This window comes from Mobula birostris, chromosome 31 (assembly GCF_030028105.1).
Source record: "Mobula birostris isolate sMobBir1 chromosome 31, sMobBir1.hap1, whole genome shotgun sequence".
NCBI lineage: Eukaryota > Metazoa > Chordata > Chondrichthyes > Myliobatiformes > Myliobatidae > Mobula > Mobula birostris.
The window spans coordinates 13508552-13523496 of record NC_092400.1 but is presented as its reverse complement, the minus strand read 5'-3'; the positions used below and the strand labels follow the sequence as shown (position 1 = coordinate 13523496).

Here is a 14945-nt window from a genome sequence, read left to right as displayed (position 1 = left end):
TACTTTTCATGTCTTTATTCAACACATTGTTTAATCATTCACGGTCCAGGCTGGAAAAAGTATGTGAACCCTTGTATTTAATAACTGGTACAACCTTCTTTAGCAGCAATAACCTTCAACAAATGTTTCCTGTAGCTGATGATCAGACTTGCACAACGGCGAGGTGGAATTTTAGTCCATTCCTCCATACAAAACTGTTTCAGTTCATCAAGATTTCTGGGATACCTCGCATGAACATCTCACTACAGGTCATGCCACAGGGAGTCCTTCTGCAGGATTCCCTAAAAGTTAGTTTGCAGGTTGAGTCTGTGGTGAGGAAGGCAAATGCAATGTTAGCATTAATTTCAAGATGACTAGACTGTAAAAGAAAGGATGTAATGTTGGAACTTTATAAAGCACTAGAGAGGCCTTACTTGGAGTATTGTAAGCAGATTTGGGGCCTCTTATTTTAGAAAGAATGTACTGAAACTGGACAGGGTTCAAAGGAGGTTCATGAAAATGATTCCAGATTAAAATGCTTGTCATGGGAAGAGCGTTTGATGGCTCTGGGCCTGTATTCACTGGAATTCAGAAGAATGAGGGCGGACCTCATTGAAACCTATTGAGTGGTGAAAGCCCTTGATAGAGTGGTTAAGGACGGCATGTTTCCTATGGAGGGAGAGTTAGAAAAGAAGGCTGTCCTTTTAAAACGATGAGGGATTTCTTTTGCCAGAGGGTGGTGAATCTGTGGAATTCTTTGCCACAGGCAACAGTGGAGGCCAAGTCTTTACGTATATTTAAGGCAGAGGTTGATAGATTCTTGATTGGCCAGAGCATAAAGGGATACTGGGAGAAGGCAGGAGATTGGGGCTGAGAGGAAAGTTGGATTAGCTGGGATGAAATGGCAGAGCAGACTCGATGGGACAAATGGCCTAATTCTGCTCCTATATCTTATTGTTCTATCTCAATTGGGTTAAGGTCTGGACTCTGACTTGGCCATTCCAAAAAAGGATTTTCTTCCTTTTAAACCATTCTGTTGTTGATTTACTCTTGTATTTCGGATCATTGCCTTGTTGCATCATCCAACTTTTATTAAGCTTCAGGTGATGGCCCACTACCCTAACATTCTCCTGTAAAATGTCTTGCTACAATTTAGAATTCATTGTTCCTTCATCAATTGCAAGCCGTCTAGGCCCTGAGGCAGCAAAGCAGTCCCAAGCCATGATGCTCCTTCCACCATGCTTCACAGCTGGGATGAGGTTTTGATGTTGGCGTGCAGTGCCCTTTTTCCTCCAAACATAGCTGTATGCATTGCTGCCAAAATGTTCCGCTTTTGTCTCATCTGTCCACAGAACATTGTTCCAGAAGCGTTGTGGAACATCCAGGTGATCTCTTGCAAATGAGGTGTGCAGCAGTGTTTTTTTAATTTGGTGAGCAGTGGTGTCCTTCCATAAACACTATTCTTGTTCAGTGTTTTTCTTATAGTAGACACATGAACAGATACTTTAGCAAGTTCTAGAGACTTCTACAGGTTTTTTGCTGTTACTCTTCTTTTTCACCTCCTTCAGCATGACACATTGTGCTCTTGGTGTGATCTTTGCAGGATGCTTACTCCTAGCAACAGTACTGAATTTCCACCATTTGTAGACAACTTCTCTTACTGATGAGCACTCAGGTCTTTAGAAATGCTTGTGTAGCCTTTTCCGGCTTCTTGCATCTCTACAATTCTTTTATGGTCTTCTGAAGGTTGTTTTGATTGAGCCATGGTGCACATAAACAGATCTTTCTTGAAAAGAGCAGGCTCTGTCAGTAACCTGCTTTTGTATGTTTTTTATAGGGCAGGGCACATCTACAACTCTCATCTCCAATCTCATCTCATTGATTGGAACTCCTGACTCCAAATAGCTTTTGCAGAAGGCATTACCCCGGAGGTTCCCATACTTTTGTGAACCTACACTGCGATTGTTTAAATGGTGTCCTCAGTATTGATGAGAAAAAGTACAATTGTTTGTGTGCTATCAGTTTAGACAGGTTGTGTTTGTCTATCATTGTGACTTGGATGGAGATCAGACCACATTTTATGAGTAACTAATACAGAAAACCAGGTAATGGCATAGGGGTCACAAACTTTTTCTCGCATCTGTACATGCTTAGATGCCAATAGGAAATGCTAGCCATATTCTAATGTGTTCAATACAAATCAACATAGGAGAGTCGGTGAAAAAAAATCCATATCATAATCCTGTTCTGGGTGATATCAAAATAAAGTACTAAGTATGGCCATATTCGCACTTCAATAATTGCTAATGTATTTTTTCGTATTTACAATTAGTACTTGGTTTGTGTGTTCTACTCAATACTATTGCTGGGAAGCTTGTCAGTGTTGAAGTGAACACTCCTGATGGCCTGTAATATGCCATGGACATGCGAAAATAGTAAGAATGGAGGGGTCAAGGAAACTGGGATTGTGAAGGGTTAAATGAAGCAGTTATGCTTAATGGCGACCCTCGTCTGTTAGTGCAACTACTACCAGGGCCACAAAAGGCTGTACCTAGTGTACAGATCCTGTGATTGTTAGTGTCATGTGCCTGCAAAAGGACAGCACTTGTCAGTCAATGTGGGGGAATCCAGTGAAGGCAGAATGAGTACCAGCCGAGACCATATAAATCGCACCTGGTTCCTAATTTACTGTGTAATATCCTGGATTTACTGTCACTTAACAATAAAGATTGTGGACTGTGACTTTTGATTGCAATGGTGCCTGCACCAATTTCCTGATTTTTCTTTTTATTATTGTTTATTTATTGAGATACATTGCTAAATAGGCCCTTCTGGCCCTTCAAACCATGCTACCCAGCAATCTACCGATCTAATCCTAGCCAGCTGGTATATCTTTGGATTGTGGGAGGAAATCGGAGCACCCGGAGGAAGTTGACATGGTCACAGGGAGAACATACAAACTTCTTACAGGCAGCTGTGGGAATTGAACCCTGGTTTGCCTGTACTACAAAGCGTTGGTGCTAACCACTATGCTACCATACAGCCCCAAAGTGAGGGGGCCGTTAGATGGAAATGGACACAATCATTTTTAAATGCAGAGGATGGAAGCTGAAAATTTTAAGAAGACTCAAGGGAGAGCATGAAGCAAAAGGCAACTTAGGCAGAGATTAAATTATGCAAGTTCTTCCAGGCTTCTAACCAAAATGTCATTTTTTAAAAAACTGATGTTACTGAATTGCTGTTATGGATACATGTCTGATGTTATCATTTATTTTTTTCAATTTGTTTTCACTGATGGCTTTGCCAATAAAATGTTGTCCGACATAGATGTTGGGAGCAACAGTGCAAAAGATAAAGATAGCTGGGACTTTAAACATGAAGAATAAATGTATGAAGTGGTAGGGGTGGGGAAGTAATGTGGAACTGAAATTCAATTTAAAACAACTGACCGCTAACACTTGTTTACATTTAAACAAGTTACTAATTTTGGGGTTATATATATTACAGAACTGATACAGATATGAGCTCTTAAATATTTCTCAGACTTGGTTGGGACAGGCTGAGTGCATGTCTCAAGATCACCCACTAATAATAGTTCTCTGTGGTAAGGACACAGGAAATTCGAAGATCCAATGTGAAGACATAGTCACGAGAAAGTTAGTACTCTTCTTAACAACTAGGAACATCCTATCCATATCTGCTCATCTGGAGAAGTCAGTTCAAAGCTATAATAGTGATTATAGACAACAAATTTCTTCATCAATTAGGCATCAGGAAATATGATGAATCTTATTAAATTTATGCCTGTAAACATTTAAAATATGTAAGACGCCTACAATAAATTTCATGATATATGCCGGTGATATTAAACTTGATTCTGATATAGAGGCACCCGAAAATCAGTCCTGAACCCTGCAGAATATTGGCAGATAACCCTATACCAGTTGTGGGGAAACTCTTGCTTGTGTTAAACACTCTTCCTGCCCCCTCCCCCACCAATCCAAAAGAGCATTGAATCTATCAAGATGCTGAATGGCTTTCTCAAATATTGTAATCACAACATTGCTGAAAACTAACAAAACCAGCTACTTAAAATGATCAGCATTTATTCACTTCATGTGATGTTACTGAAGTGTTTGGTCAATATTAAAGCCTACTTTCACTTCCTGTTGAGAAAAACACAAACCTGAAGGAAGTCCTGAAAGTTTATTTCCTCATACTGTTCATCAGGTTCCTGAAGAATAAACAAACAAAAATTAACATGAAATATAATAAAACATATATGAAAGTGAATACTTTTCTTAAGACTAAAAAAATGTGATGAATCTTATCAAATTTATGCCGGCAAACATTTCAAATATGCAGCATGCCTATATTTATAGAATTTATGCACATCTTCATTTTTTTAAAACTTTTGTTCTCAATGGGGTTGCTATTAGTTAATGAAATTCTGGGTTTTTGTTGAAGAAAAGGTGATTATTTCCAAATCGGGATCAAGTATGACTTGGTTGAGATGTTTCTATTTACTTCTTGCCCTTCTTGTTGGAGAGTGTTGAAACTGCCAAAGAAGCCTTATTGTTTGCTGGTGGTGAAGAGGATGGATGCTAGGGTTAAATGTTTAGGTCAACGTAAATCACCATGCATTTAGCACATATGCACTTTTACTACACTTCAAGTAAAGACTTTCCGACTTTAATTTCTCTTTATCAATTGAAGTAATTCCCTTTGTGACCTCTAAAGTATTTGAATAAGATTTAACCACTTCGCCATTTCCAGTTCTCCCTTTAAAATAGAGGGGCTTTCATCTCCCTCTGTTCTATTTACTGGACTTGCCCTTTCATTCCTTCTATAAAGCCAGAACAAGGATAGGGATTCTCTTTCCACTCCATCAACCTCCTCTTTCAATGGATCATCATGTATAATTTCCACTGTCTACAGAGATTGCACCATGAGATACATCTCCCCTCTGTTCTCCAGCATCCTGATGGGATTTCCTGGTTTGTGCTTCCATCTCTGGCAACCATTCTCCCCATGGCAATTGACCATGCAAACACAGGAGATACAACGCTGGTCATTTTACCTTGCCCCTTTCCACCTTCAAGAAGCCCAAAACATTTTCCTAATGAAGCACAGTTTCACTTGCATCCCTTCCAATATAGTACACCGCATTTAATGTTTATGGTGGTCTGATTTCTTCTATGTTGGAGAAACCAAATGCTGTTACAGAACATCTGCAAGGGTCATTTTGAGTCTCCTGCCCACATCCACTCTGACTTTTCTACCTTTGCCTCCTGATCTACAATGTAAGCTTGAGGAACAACACTTTGTCTTCTGTCTAAGCGTGTTGCACTCCTGGGACTTGATATTAAATTCAACAGTTTCAAATAGCCAGTCTTGACTGAGTTTGTCAGTGAACTAATGTTCTCCAACTGCAACATTGACCCATTTGTTTCTTTTTCCATGTCACTATCTCATATGCTTAATGTTTCCAGATTTTTCCCCATTTTTGGATATCCAGTGTTGGAGGCATTCTATATCTCACAGTTCCTGCATTTTTTTTCTTTCAAATTACTCTCATCCATTTTCCCCCGTTTACATTCAGTGCCACTTTATTAGCTGCACCTGTTTGTTAATGCAAATATCTCATCTGCCAATCAGGTGGCAGCAACCCAATGCATAAAAGTGTGCAGACATGGTCAAGAAGTTCAGGTGTTGTTCAGACCAAACATCGGAATGGGGAAGAAATGTGATTTGTGATTTTTGATTGTTGGTGCCAGATGGGGTGGTATGAGTATCTAAGAAACTGCTGATCTTCTGGGATTTTCACACACAATAGTCTCTAGAGCAGAGGTTCTCAATCTTGTTTATCTCATGGAGCCTAACCATTAATCAAGTGTTTCATTGACCCTGGGTTGGGAACCCCTGCTCTAGAGTTTACAGAGAATGGTGTGAAATACAAATAACATTCAGTGAGTGGCAGTTCTGTGGCCAAAAATGCCTTGTTAATGAGAGAGGTCAGAGGAGAATTGCTAAACTAGTCCAAGCCAACAAGAAGGCAACAGTAACTCAAATAACCTTGTGTTTCAACAATGGTGTGCAAAGGATCTCTGAACGCACAATACATCAAACCTTGAAGTGAATGGGCAACAGCAACAGACATCCACAACCATGCACTCACTTTATTTTGTAAAGAAGGTATCTAATAAAGTAGCCACTGGGTGTACAGTCCTCCAGATAAATCAACTGTGATTAACACGTTGAATTTCTTCTCTTGAGCAGCATTGAAAACAAATTTGTCAGTTGGAGAACTTTCCTCTCCATGTAATCACATATATTTCCTATCGTTCACTCTGCCCCATCCCTCTCTGCAGCCTAAAATACACTGGCTTTTGATCACTGAACTGCTTTAGATAACAAGTCCTTCCTGAAACTTTTCTCTCTTTCTGTGTTCACAAATGCTGCCTGACCTGTTGAATATGACTGCCTTTTCCTGTTTTTCTAAATTCGTTTTAAAAGCTGTGCTGGAATACCACCAGACAATTCTCATGTTAGTTTAATCACATTACGTCTTATCATGCTCTATGAATAAATCTAGTTTCAATGAAAAGTAATCCCTTGGTTAAGCACTTGGTTTTATATTTAGTGTAAACTCCAAGTATTGCAGAAACAATTTCGCAAACTGTTTTCTAATGCTGAATAGTTTTTGTGATAAATTAATTAACATTTAGCATTTCATTGAAGCACCATCAAGACTTGATGGTGCACCTTGTCTACTATACCTGCTGCATCATTTTGGTGTTGCAATTTGTAATTAGAGTTAACATCGCAATAAAACAATACATTCCTGTGCAAAAATTTTAAATTGTAGTTATCCTTAATATGCCTTTTTTTGTTAGCGAACAATTCTATGAAAAATTCAGATACAGTATGTAGACATCTTTCTTAAAAGCACTGCAATCCCAATGTTTGTGTCTATAGATTATTTTTAAAAAGCAGAAGCATACAAGAAATTTCATGTGTATTGAGGAAGTATACAATCCTTGAGTGAAGCGTTTGGTATTGATAGCTAATATACTTTCAAGCTAAAATGTAAGTAGAATTCCTGGGAATTAGAATCTTCTGAACCCAATCTGTCATATCATAACTTATTGCTGGAATAACTGCCCTTATTGTAGTAATACAGTAGAAAGCATAGGTTCTTCTGAATTAACCTTGTGGCGGGGAACTAATTCTGCTGGGAGGGAGAAGGTTCCATGGAGTGTGTTGATAGAAGTTGTAAAACATACTCGCATTGATATATCATTTTTCATTTTACTAAACCGATCTCATTTTACTTTATGCCAGTGTAAAAGGGCTATCCAGAGTTTTATTTTTAATTGTGGTTAAAACTGCCCAACACATCACTGGCATCAGCCTACCTGCATCAAGGACACATATATAGAAAGGTGCTGGGAAAGGGCCAGTAACATCGTGAAGAATCCCACCCACCCTGCTCATGAACTGTTTGTCCCACTCCCATCAGGGAGCAGACTACATAGCATCCACGCAGGGACCAAAGTAGATATATTATCAAAGTACATATGTCACCATATACTTCCCTGATATTCATTTTCTTGTGGGTAATCACAGTAAATACAAGAAACACGATAGAATCAAGTGAAAGGCAAACACGAGGAATTCTGCAGATGCTGGAAATTCAAGCAACACACATCAAAGTTGCTGGTGAGCGCAGCAGGCCAGGCAGCATCTCTAGGAAGAGGTACAGTTGACGTTTCAGGCCGAGACCCTTCATCAGGACTAACTGAAGGAAGAGCTAGTAAGAGATTTGAAAGTTGGAGATCCAAAATGATAGGAGAAGACAGAAGGGGGAGGGATGGAGCCAAGAGCTGGACAGGTGATTGGCAAACGGGATATGAGAGGATCATGGGACAGGAGGCCCAGGGAGAAGGAAAAGGGGGAGGGGGGGGATGTACCACAACTGATGTGCAATAAAAAAGCACAACAAACTGTGCAAATACAGAAAGGAGAGAAAAATTATAAATAAGTAAGCAATAAGTATTGAGAACATGAGATGAAGAGCCCTTGAAGGTGAGTCCATAGGTTGTGGGAACAGTTCAGCGATGGGACAAGTGAAGTTCTCCCCTCTGGTTCAAGAGGCTGATAGCTGAGAGGTAATAACTGTTCCTGAACCTGGTGGTGTGGGTTGTGAGGCTGCTGTACCTTCTTCCTGATGGCAGGAACAAGAAGAGAGAGTGGCCTGGATGGTGGGGCTCTTTGATGATGGATGCTGCTTTCTTGCAACAGCGCTCTGTGTAGATGTGCTCAATGGTGGGGAGGGCTGTACCCGTGATAGACTGGGCTGTATCCACTTGTTTTCGTAGGCTCCTCCATAAAAAGGCATTAGTGTTTCCATACCAGGCTGTGATGCAGCCAGTCACTATGCTTTCCACCATACATCTAGAGAAGACTGTCGAAGTTTTAGAAGACGTCATCATCTTCGCAAACTTCTCAGGAAATAGAGGTGCTTCAGTGCTTTCTTTGTAATGGCATGCTGGACACAGGGCAGATATTCTCAAATGATATCAATGAGGAATTTAAAGTTGCTGACCCTCTCCATCTCTGATCCTCCAATGAGGACTGATCCACGAAACTCCAGTTTCCTCTCCCTGAAGCCAACAATCATCTCCTTGGTCTTGCTGACATCAAGTGAGAGCTTGCTTCTGTGGCACCGTTCAGCCGTCACCACCTTTGATTCAGCCAATGACAGTGGTGCCATTGGCAAACTTAAAGATGGCATTGAAGCTGTGCCTCACCAGGACTGAGATGGCATTGATGACCTCATGGTCATCAGTAATACAGTGAGTACAGCAGGGAGCTAAGCATACAGCCTCAAAAACAGCCACTTTCCCCAACCACTACTTGATCATTTCCTGTCAGTCACCTTATGTACAGTATCTCCTGTGCCTAGCATCACTTCATGGACATACTATCAATCCATTTAAATTAAGCTATCGTTGATATTTATAATTATTGTGTCTTTATTATTATTGTGTTCCTTATTGCTTTTTCTTTGCGCTGTATCGGAATCTGGAGTAACAATTATTTCCATCTTCTTTACACTTGTGTACTGGAAATGACATTACACAATTTAAAATCTTGAATATACTTAAAATGCTGGATAATGATCAATTAAAATTATCTGTGTTGTGTAAGTTCATTCAGACTAGCATGGGAAGAACAAGAAATACTGGTTTAGAGGAATACACCGAACCACATTAAGGGGTGTTGCCCTTTAAACACAGATTTAATAGACTACATCACTTTGATCTGTTTACAAAAAAAATGCTAGGTAAGGGATTTTAAAAAAAGACAAAAAGCAGGCGAGGCAGCATCTGTGGGAAGAGAAGCAGAACACTAGGCCAAGCAACATCCATGAAGACAAAAAGTACATGTCAACATTTCAGGCCTGAACTCTGCACCAGGACTGAGAGGGAAAAGGGGAAAATATGAGGGTGGGATGGGGGATTAGACTGGGATGATGGGGTTTGGACAGAGGCTGGGAAGCGCTAGCTTGAAATACGAGGGAGAGGTTGTTGCTGTGTGGCCCCACTCAGATTCCAATGCAGCACAAAGAAAGGTCATCGAATCCAAGGGTGGATGGTTGGGATAGGGGCTTGTAAATAGTAGTTGGAAACAGACAGGCAGGGGATGATGCTAGAACCAGGAGGAGAAAGGGGATAGGGCAGGATGAACAAAGGGAGGGGAAGTTTAGATGGATGGGTCAGTGAGTGTGGGAGGAGAGTGGATCTGGGCTAGAGAATTAAATTTTCACATCATGATGGTGGAAGCTGCCTCAGTGAAACATTAGATGCTCCGTGGCAATGGAAAATGCAGACAGCGGGTCAGTGAGAGAAGGATCCCTGCCCGAAACGTCAACTGCTTTTTTCCACAGGTGCTGCTGAGTTCCTCCTGCATTTTGTGTTTGTTGCTTGGATTTCCAGCATCTGCAGATCTTCTCTTGTTTGTGAATGCGAAGGAGAGCTGACAGGTAGGTGTGGGAGCGACACTCTCTTGCTAATTGCCTCTCACACACTCACACCTCTGCTCACCTTTCCCATGCTACTTTTCCTCCTACTTGCCTATTATCCCCTCTCCATCCAGTTGCACCTGTCATCTACCATCCTCTACCACCCCATCCCTCTTGCATTATGACTTTTTTCCCCCATTTCCCATGCGTCATGTTGCAGGAATTCCACCCAAAATGTTTTGAAGGCAGCGAGGAACTTTATTTGGGGGGGGGGGGGGCACAAATGTTACCTAGAATTTAAAGCAATAACTGAAAATGCTGGATTAATCAGCCAGGTCACATCTGTGCGAAGAGAAAGAGTTAATATTTCAGGTCACACACCCTTCCACGTTTCATCCATCTCTCCTCTAGACCTGTTACATACACCTGTTGGGATGCATTCTCCAGTTACCTTATAAGGTAACCGTAGCCTTCAGCCAGGAGCAGATGTCATCAGGTAAAATTACTCATTGTGTTTCTGAGGCATTTGGGGTTTGTGAATAAGATTGGGAGGTGGCACCTGCTCCAACAATCCCTGCCAGAATCAGAATCCTGACCCGGGTCTGGGCCGTATCCTCCAAATATCCAGACCTGCCTCTCAGTTTTTTTTTGCACTACCTTACTTTCCATTTTTCTATTTTCTATTTATGATTTATAATTTAAATTTTTAATATTTACTATCGATTTGTAATCCAGGGAGCGGGAAGCGCAGAATCAAATATCGCTATGATGATTGTACGTTCTAGTATCAATTGTTTGGCGACAATGAAGTATAAAGTATGTTCATCTTAATGAACTTGCTTCACATTCTTTTCCTCAGCTGAACCCACGATGTATTGGTCGAATTGCCGCTCATCTTCTTTACTTTTAACATGTGATGTATTCAGCATTCTTGTTCCACATATGTGTACAATGTTTCAGTTATAGATGGTACAGTTTAATGACATAACACTTGTTTAAGTTAAACCAAAATTATTTTTAAAAACTCTGCCAATTTCTGAACTAATTTCCCTCTGCAACTTCTCTGTAAGTCGTAAATTGCTACAAGTCAACACTGAAAAGATTAAATATGGCAAAGTTATTTCCCATGGTAGGGGAGTCTAAGACATGAGGGCACGACTTCAGGATTTAAGGACATCCATTTAGAACAGAGATGCGAAGAAATTACTTTAGTTAGAGGGTGGTAAATCTGTGGAATTTGTTGCCAAGTCATTGGGTGTACTTAATTAAGGCAGAGATAGGTTCTTGATTAGCCAGGGCATCAAAGGGTACGGGGAGAAGGCAGGGGAGTGGGGATGACTGGAAGAATTGGATCAGCCCATGATTGAATGGCAGAGCAGACTCGATGGGCTGCATGGCCTTCTTCTGCTCCTATATCTTAAGGTCTTAACACCTGGGTGAGCACTAAAACATCTGAAATACTCTCCTCGACATTGTTGGCATTTTGTCCCAAATGGATGCCATATGTCATCAATGTTCTCAATACTTCCCAACAATGGTATGATGCAGTCAGGAGTGTGGAGTGTCCTGTTCTTAAGACAACAGCGCATCCTTGAACTGTGTTGGTCGTTGACACAAATGATATATTTCCTTGTATATTTCAATGCACATGATAATAATAACTTTATTTAATGTATATAGCACCTTTCATACATTAAGATGCAGTCTCAAAGTGCTTTACTTAGATTGTAAAGATAAATCATAAAAATTAGACCAAATTAAAAATCATAAAATCATAGAATAAAATGTAATTGAATATACCAAATTATATAAGTAATTAAATAATCCTAAAATTAGGCCAAATTGAAAAAGTAGGCTTTTGGAAGTGTTTTGAGAAGTTCCACAATACTGGCCTGGTGTATCTCAGTCAGAAGAGTATTCCAGATTTTTGGTGCGTAAGAACAAAAGGCCACATCACCAGTTCTTATATGCTTGGCTCTAGGAACACCAAGCAAACTAGAATTCACGGATCTAAGATCATGATCAGGAATGTAAGGGGAAAGACACTCCAAAATACATGGAGGAACTAGATTATTCAGAGCTTTCTACACAATCAAGAGTATTTTAAAGTTGATCCTAAATGACGCAAGAAGCCAGTGTACTGATGGCAAAACCAGTGAAATGTGTTTAGGTTTTCTTTTTCTCACATGCGACAAATAGTTAATTTTTATAAGTTCATTCAGACCCTCTATATGAAAGCATTCAGCAGAGCTCTTTAACACCAGGGCAAGTAACGAATACTGATGAAGTAGTACTGATGCTGGTGGTTAACTCTTGCTCTAAGCTATGTTTATAATATGTGTAATGCTTTAGTTACAGTTTACACAGTTATCAAAACTTTTTAAATGATAATATACTTTCTATCAAATTCAGTTCATCTGCAACTTTTAAATGGTACTGATGCATGCAGATAAGATCTCACAGACAGATCACCAAGTACCATCCGTAAACAGAATAATTCTACCTGGAGCTTACGATTTGATAACCTTATTCAGCCTTGATGGGGGACCATAATAAAAGCTAATTTTTTTTCACACTGAAGTTATTGTACTTCCTACTTCCTCTGCCTTCAAGTTCTGAAGATTTTAGTTATAAACAGATTGGAGTTGATGGAAATGGAATCAAATGTTCTGAGAAATATCCAACTATGCAAATTAATCTGAAATGTTACAGACCATTTGTCCTTTACAGATGTTTGCAGCCTCCAACATTGCAGCATCTGCAATTGATATGGAAGTTTTCTCCGTCGAAGGTTTCTTGGATAATAGTTCTTTTACAATCTGAAAAAAAGGAAAATTTGATTGATTTATATCTATCACAGAGGACAATGAAAATCAACAGTATTCTCTAAGGCAGAAGGTAAGTTGGGATGTTCCATATCATGAGGCCCTTACTAACGGACTCAAAATGATGCTTGAACTCAGAGACCAAATGCAAACACGAGGAAGTCTGCAGATGCTGGAATTTCAAGCAACACACATCAAAGTTGCTGGTGAACGCAGCAGGCCAGGCAGCGTCTCTAGGAGAGGTACAGTCAACGTCTTGGCCCGAAACGTCGCCGACTGTACCCCTTTTTAGAGATGCTGCCTGGCCTGCTGCGTTAACCAGCAACTTTGATGTGTGTTGCTCAGAGACCAAATGGCAGGTTTTAACTTATTTACAATTGTCACTTCTCTTTACATTGAAAAGAGCAGTTCACTTTTTAGAAAATAATTCTGAGGTGAAGAGCCTGCTCCTGCGCTCTCCTCTGCTACGTTCTTTGACTGTTGCAAGGTGCAAATTTTGCAGCCATTAAGTCATTATTCAAATATAGGGAAACACAGCAGCAGGTTTGGGTACTGTAACTCAGAGCTGAGTTTTACCCTAAGCCAGTAATGGGAGTTGCGTGCCAAGTGATAAGGATGCAGGAAATCACAAAAAGTCATTCACAGAATGCAGATTTTTGCTGGCAAGGTAAGTATTTATCAACCAGCCCCAATTGTTCTTGAACCAAGGTCTTGCTGGGCTATTTCCCAGGGTAATTACCAGCTGACCACATTGTTCTGGTGTGGACCGAGCAATGGCAATAAGCTTCCTTCCCTAAAGGATATTGGTTATCCAGCTGCTGTATTTAAATTTTATCGCTTATATTGAATGAATCTATATCATCAGATGGGACTTAGAATTTCTTATAGGAGGGGAGTCTATGACCCAGCCTCAGAATAGAAGGACGTCCCTTTAGAACAGAGATCAGGAGGAATTTCTTTCACCAGAAGGTAGTGAATCTGTGGAATTCATTGCCACAAATGGATGTGGAGATCTAGACATTGGGTATATTTAAAGTGGAAGCTGATTGGTTTTTGATTAGTAAGGGTGCCAAAGATTCCAGGAGAACACAGGAGAATGAAGTTGAGAGGGACAATAAGTCAGCCATGATGGAATGGTAGAGCAGACCTGAGAGGTCAAATGGTCTAATTCTGTTCCGATGTCTAATGGTCTTATGAATTGTGAGTTCATCAATATTATAATTCAACACAACTTGGTTTGCATAATTTTTTTCAATGTTAGACTTTCATATGGATGCTTGTTGGGATGTGCATTTAATTAACATTAGTTTGGCACAGATTTCAGAGCAGCCTTCATGTACTTTGATTTAAAAGCAAGACAATACAACCTCTCTTAATTCTTCCAAGGTGAGTTTTCCATCTCTATCAGTGTCATACATGTGAAATAAAACTGGAAGAGAGGATAGTTTCAGTTAGTGTGAGGGAACTTTACAGGAAAGACTCAGAATTGAAAATTCAAACAATGTAATACACAAAACACATTTAAATTACAAAATTGCCCACCAGAACCTCAACTTGAAGTTAGTGTGAAGTGTCTGAAAAGGTTCAAAGGTTCATGTTATTATCAAAATATAACTCTGAGATTCTTCTTCTCCAGATAGCCACAAAACAAAGAAAAACCAATGAAGTCAGTTCAAAAAGAAAGCAAACACACCTCAAACAAGAAAAACAGCAAGACGATCATCAATCCACCCAAACCACCTCCCCCACAGAAAAATATTGGCCCCCAAATCCCCTCCCCCACACAAAAAACTAACAGATCATTGACCCCCAGACCCCCCTCCCCTGCACAAAATGCAACAAGAACATCATCCCCCCCAAACCCCCTCCCTAGCACAAAAACAATGATAACACACACAAACATCACAATTAAACGATTGGTATTAGAAAGGAAATTCTTTGAGTGCTCTGTTTCTGATATAATTGGCCAGTGAATAAACAGATGCAAAACATCTGAAAATAACCTAATTACACAAACAACCGCGTTAAATAGAGTGAAAACAAGTACTGGCCTAGATTTTAACAGCTGCTAGAAAATGCAAAAATGAAATGCTCCTGGATTCAAATTCTAAATG

The 14945-nt window shown here is 40.0% G+C and overlaps 1 protein-coding gene across 1 annotated transcript in view; it reads right to left on the bottom strand.

The window, feature by feature from the left end:
* The window catches only part of tesca (tescalcin a), a 48432-nt gene that overhangs the window by 1942 nt on the left and 31545 nt on the right, over positions 1-14945 (bottom strand). Inside the window, exons 5-7 of the mRNA XM_072247867.1 lie at positions 14199-14260; positions 12721-12825; positions 4166-4213 (exon numbers count right to left, since the gene is read on the bottom strand). Of these exons, the coding sequence (XP_072103968.1) occupies positions 4166-4213; positions 12721-12825; positions 14199-14260 (215 nt within the window). The remainder of the gene's footprint in view (positions 1-4165; positions 4214-12720; positions 12826-14198; positions 14261-14945) is intronic.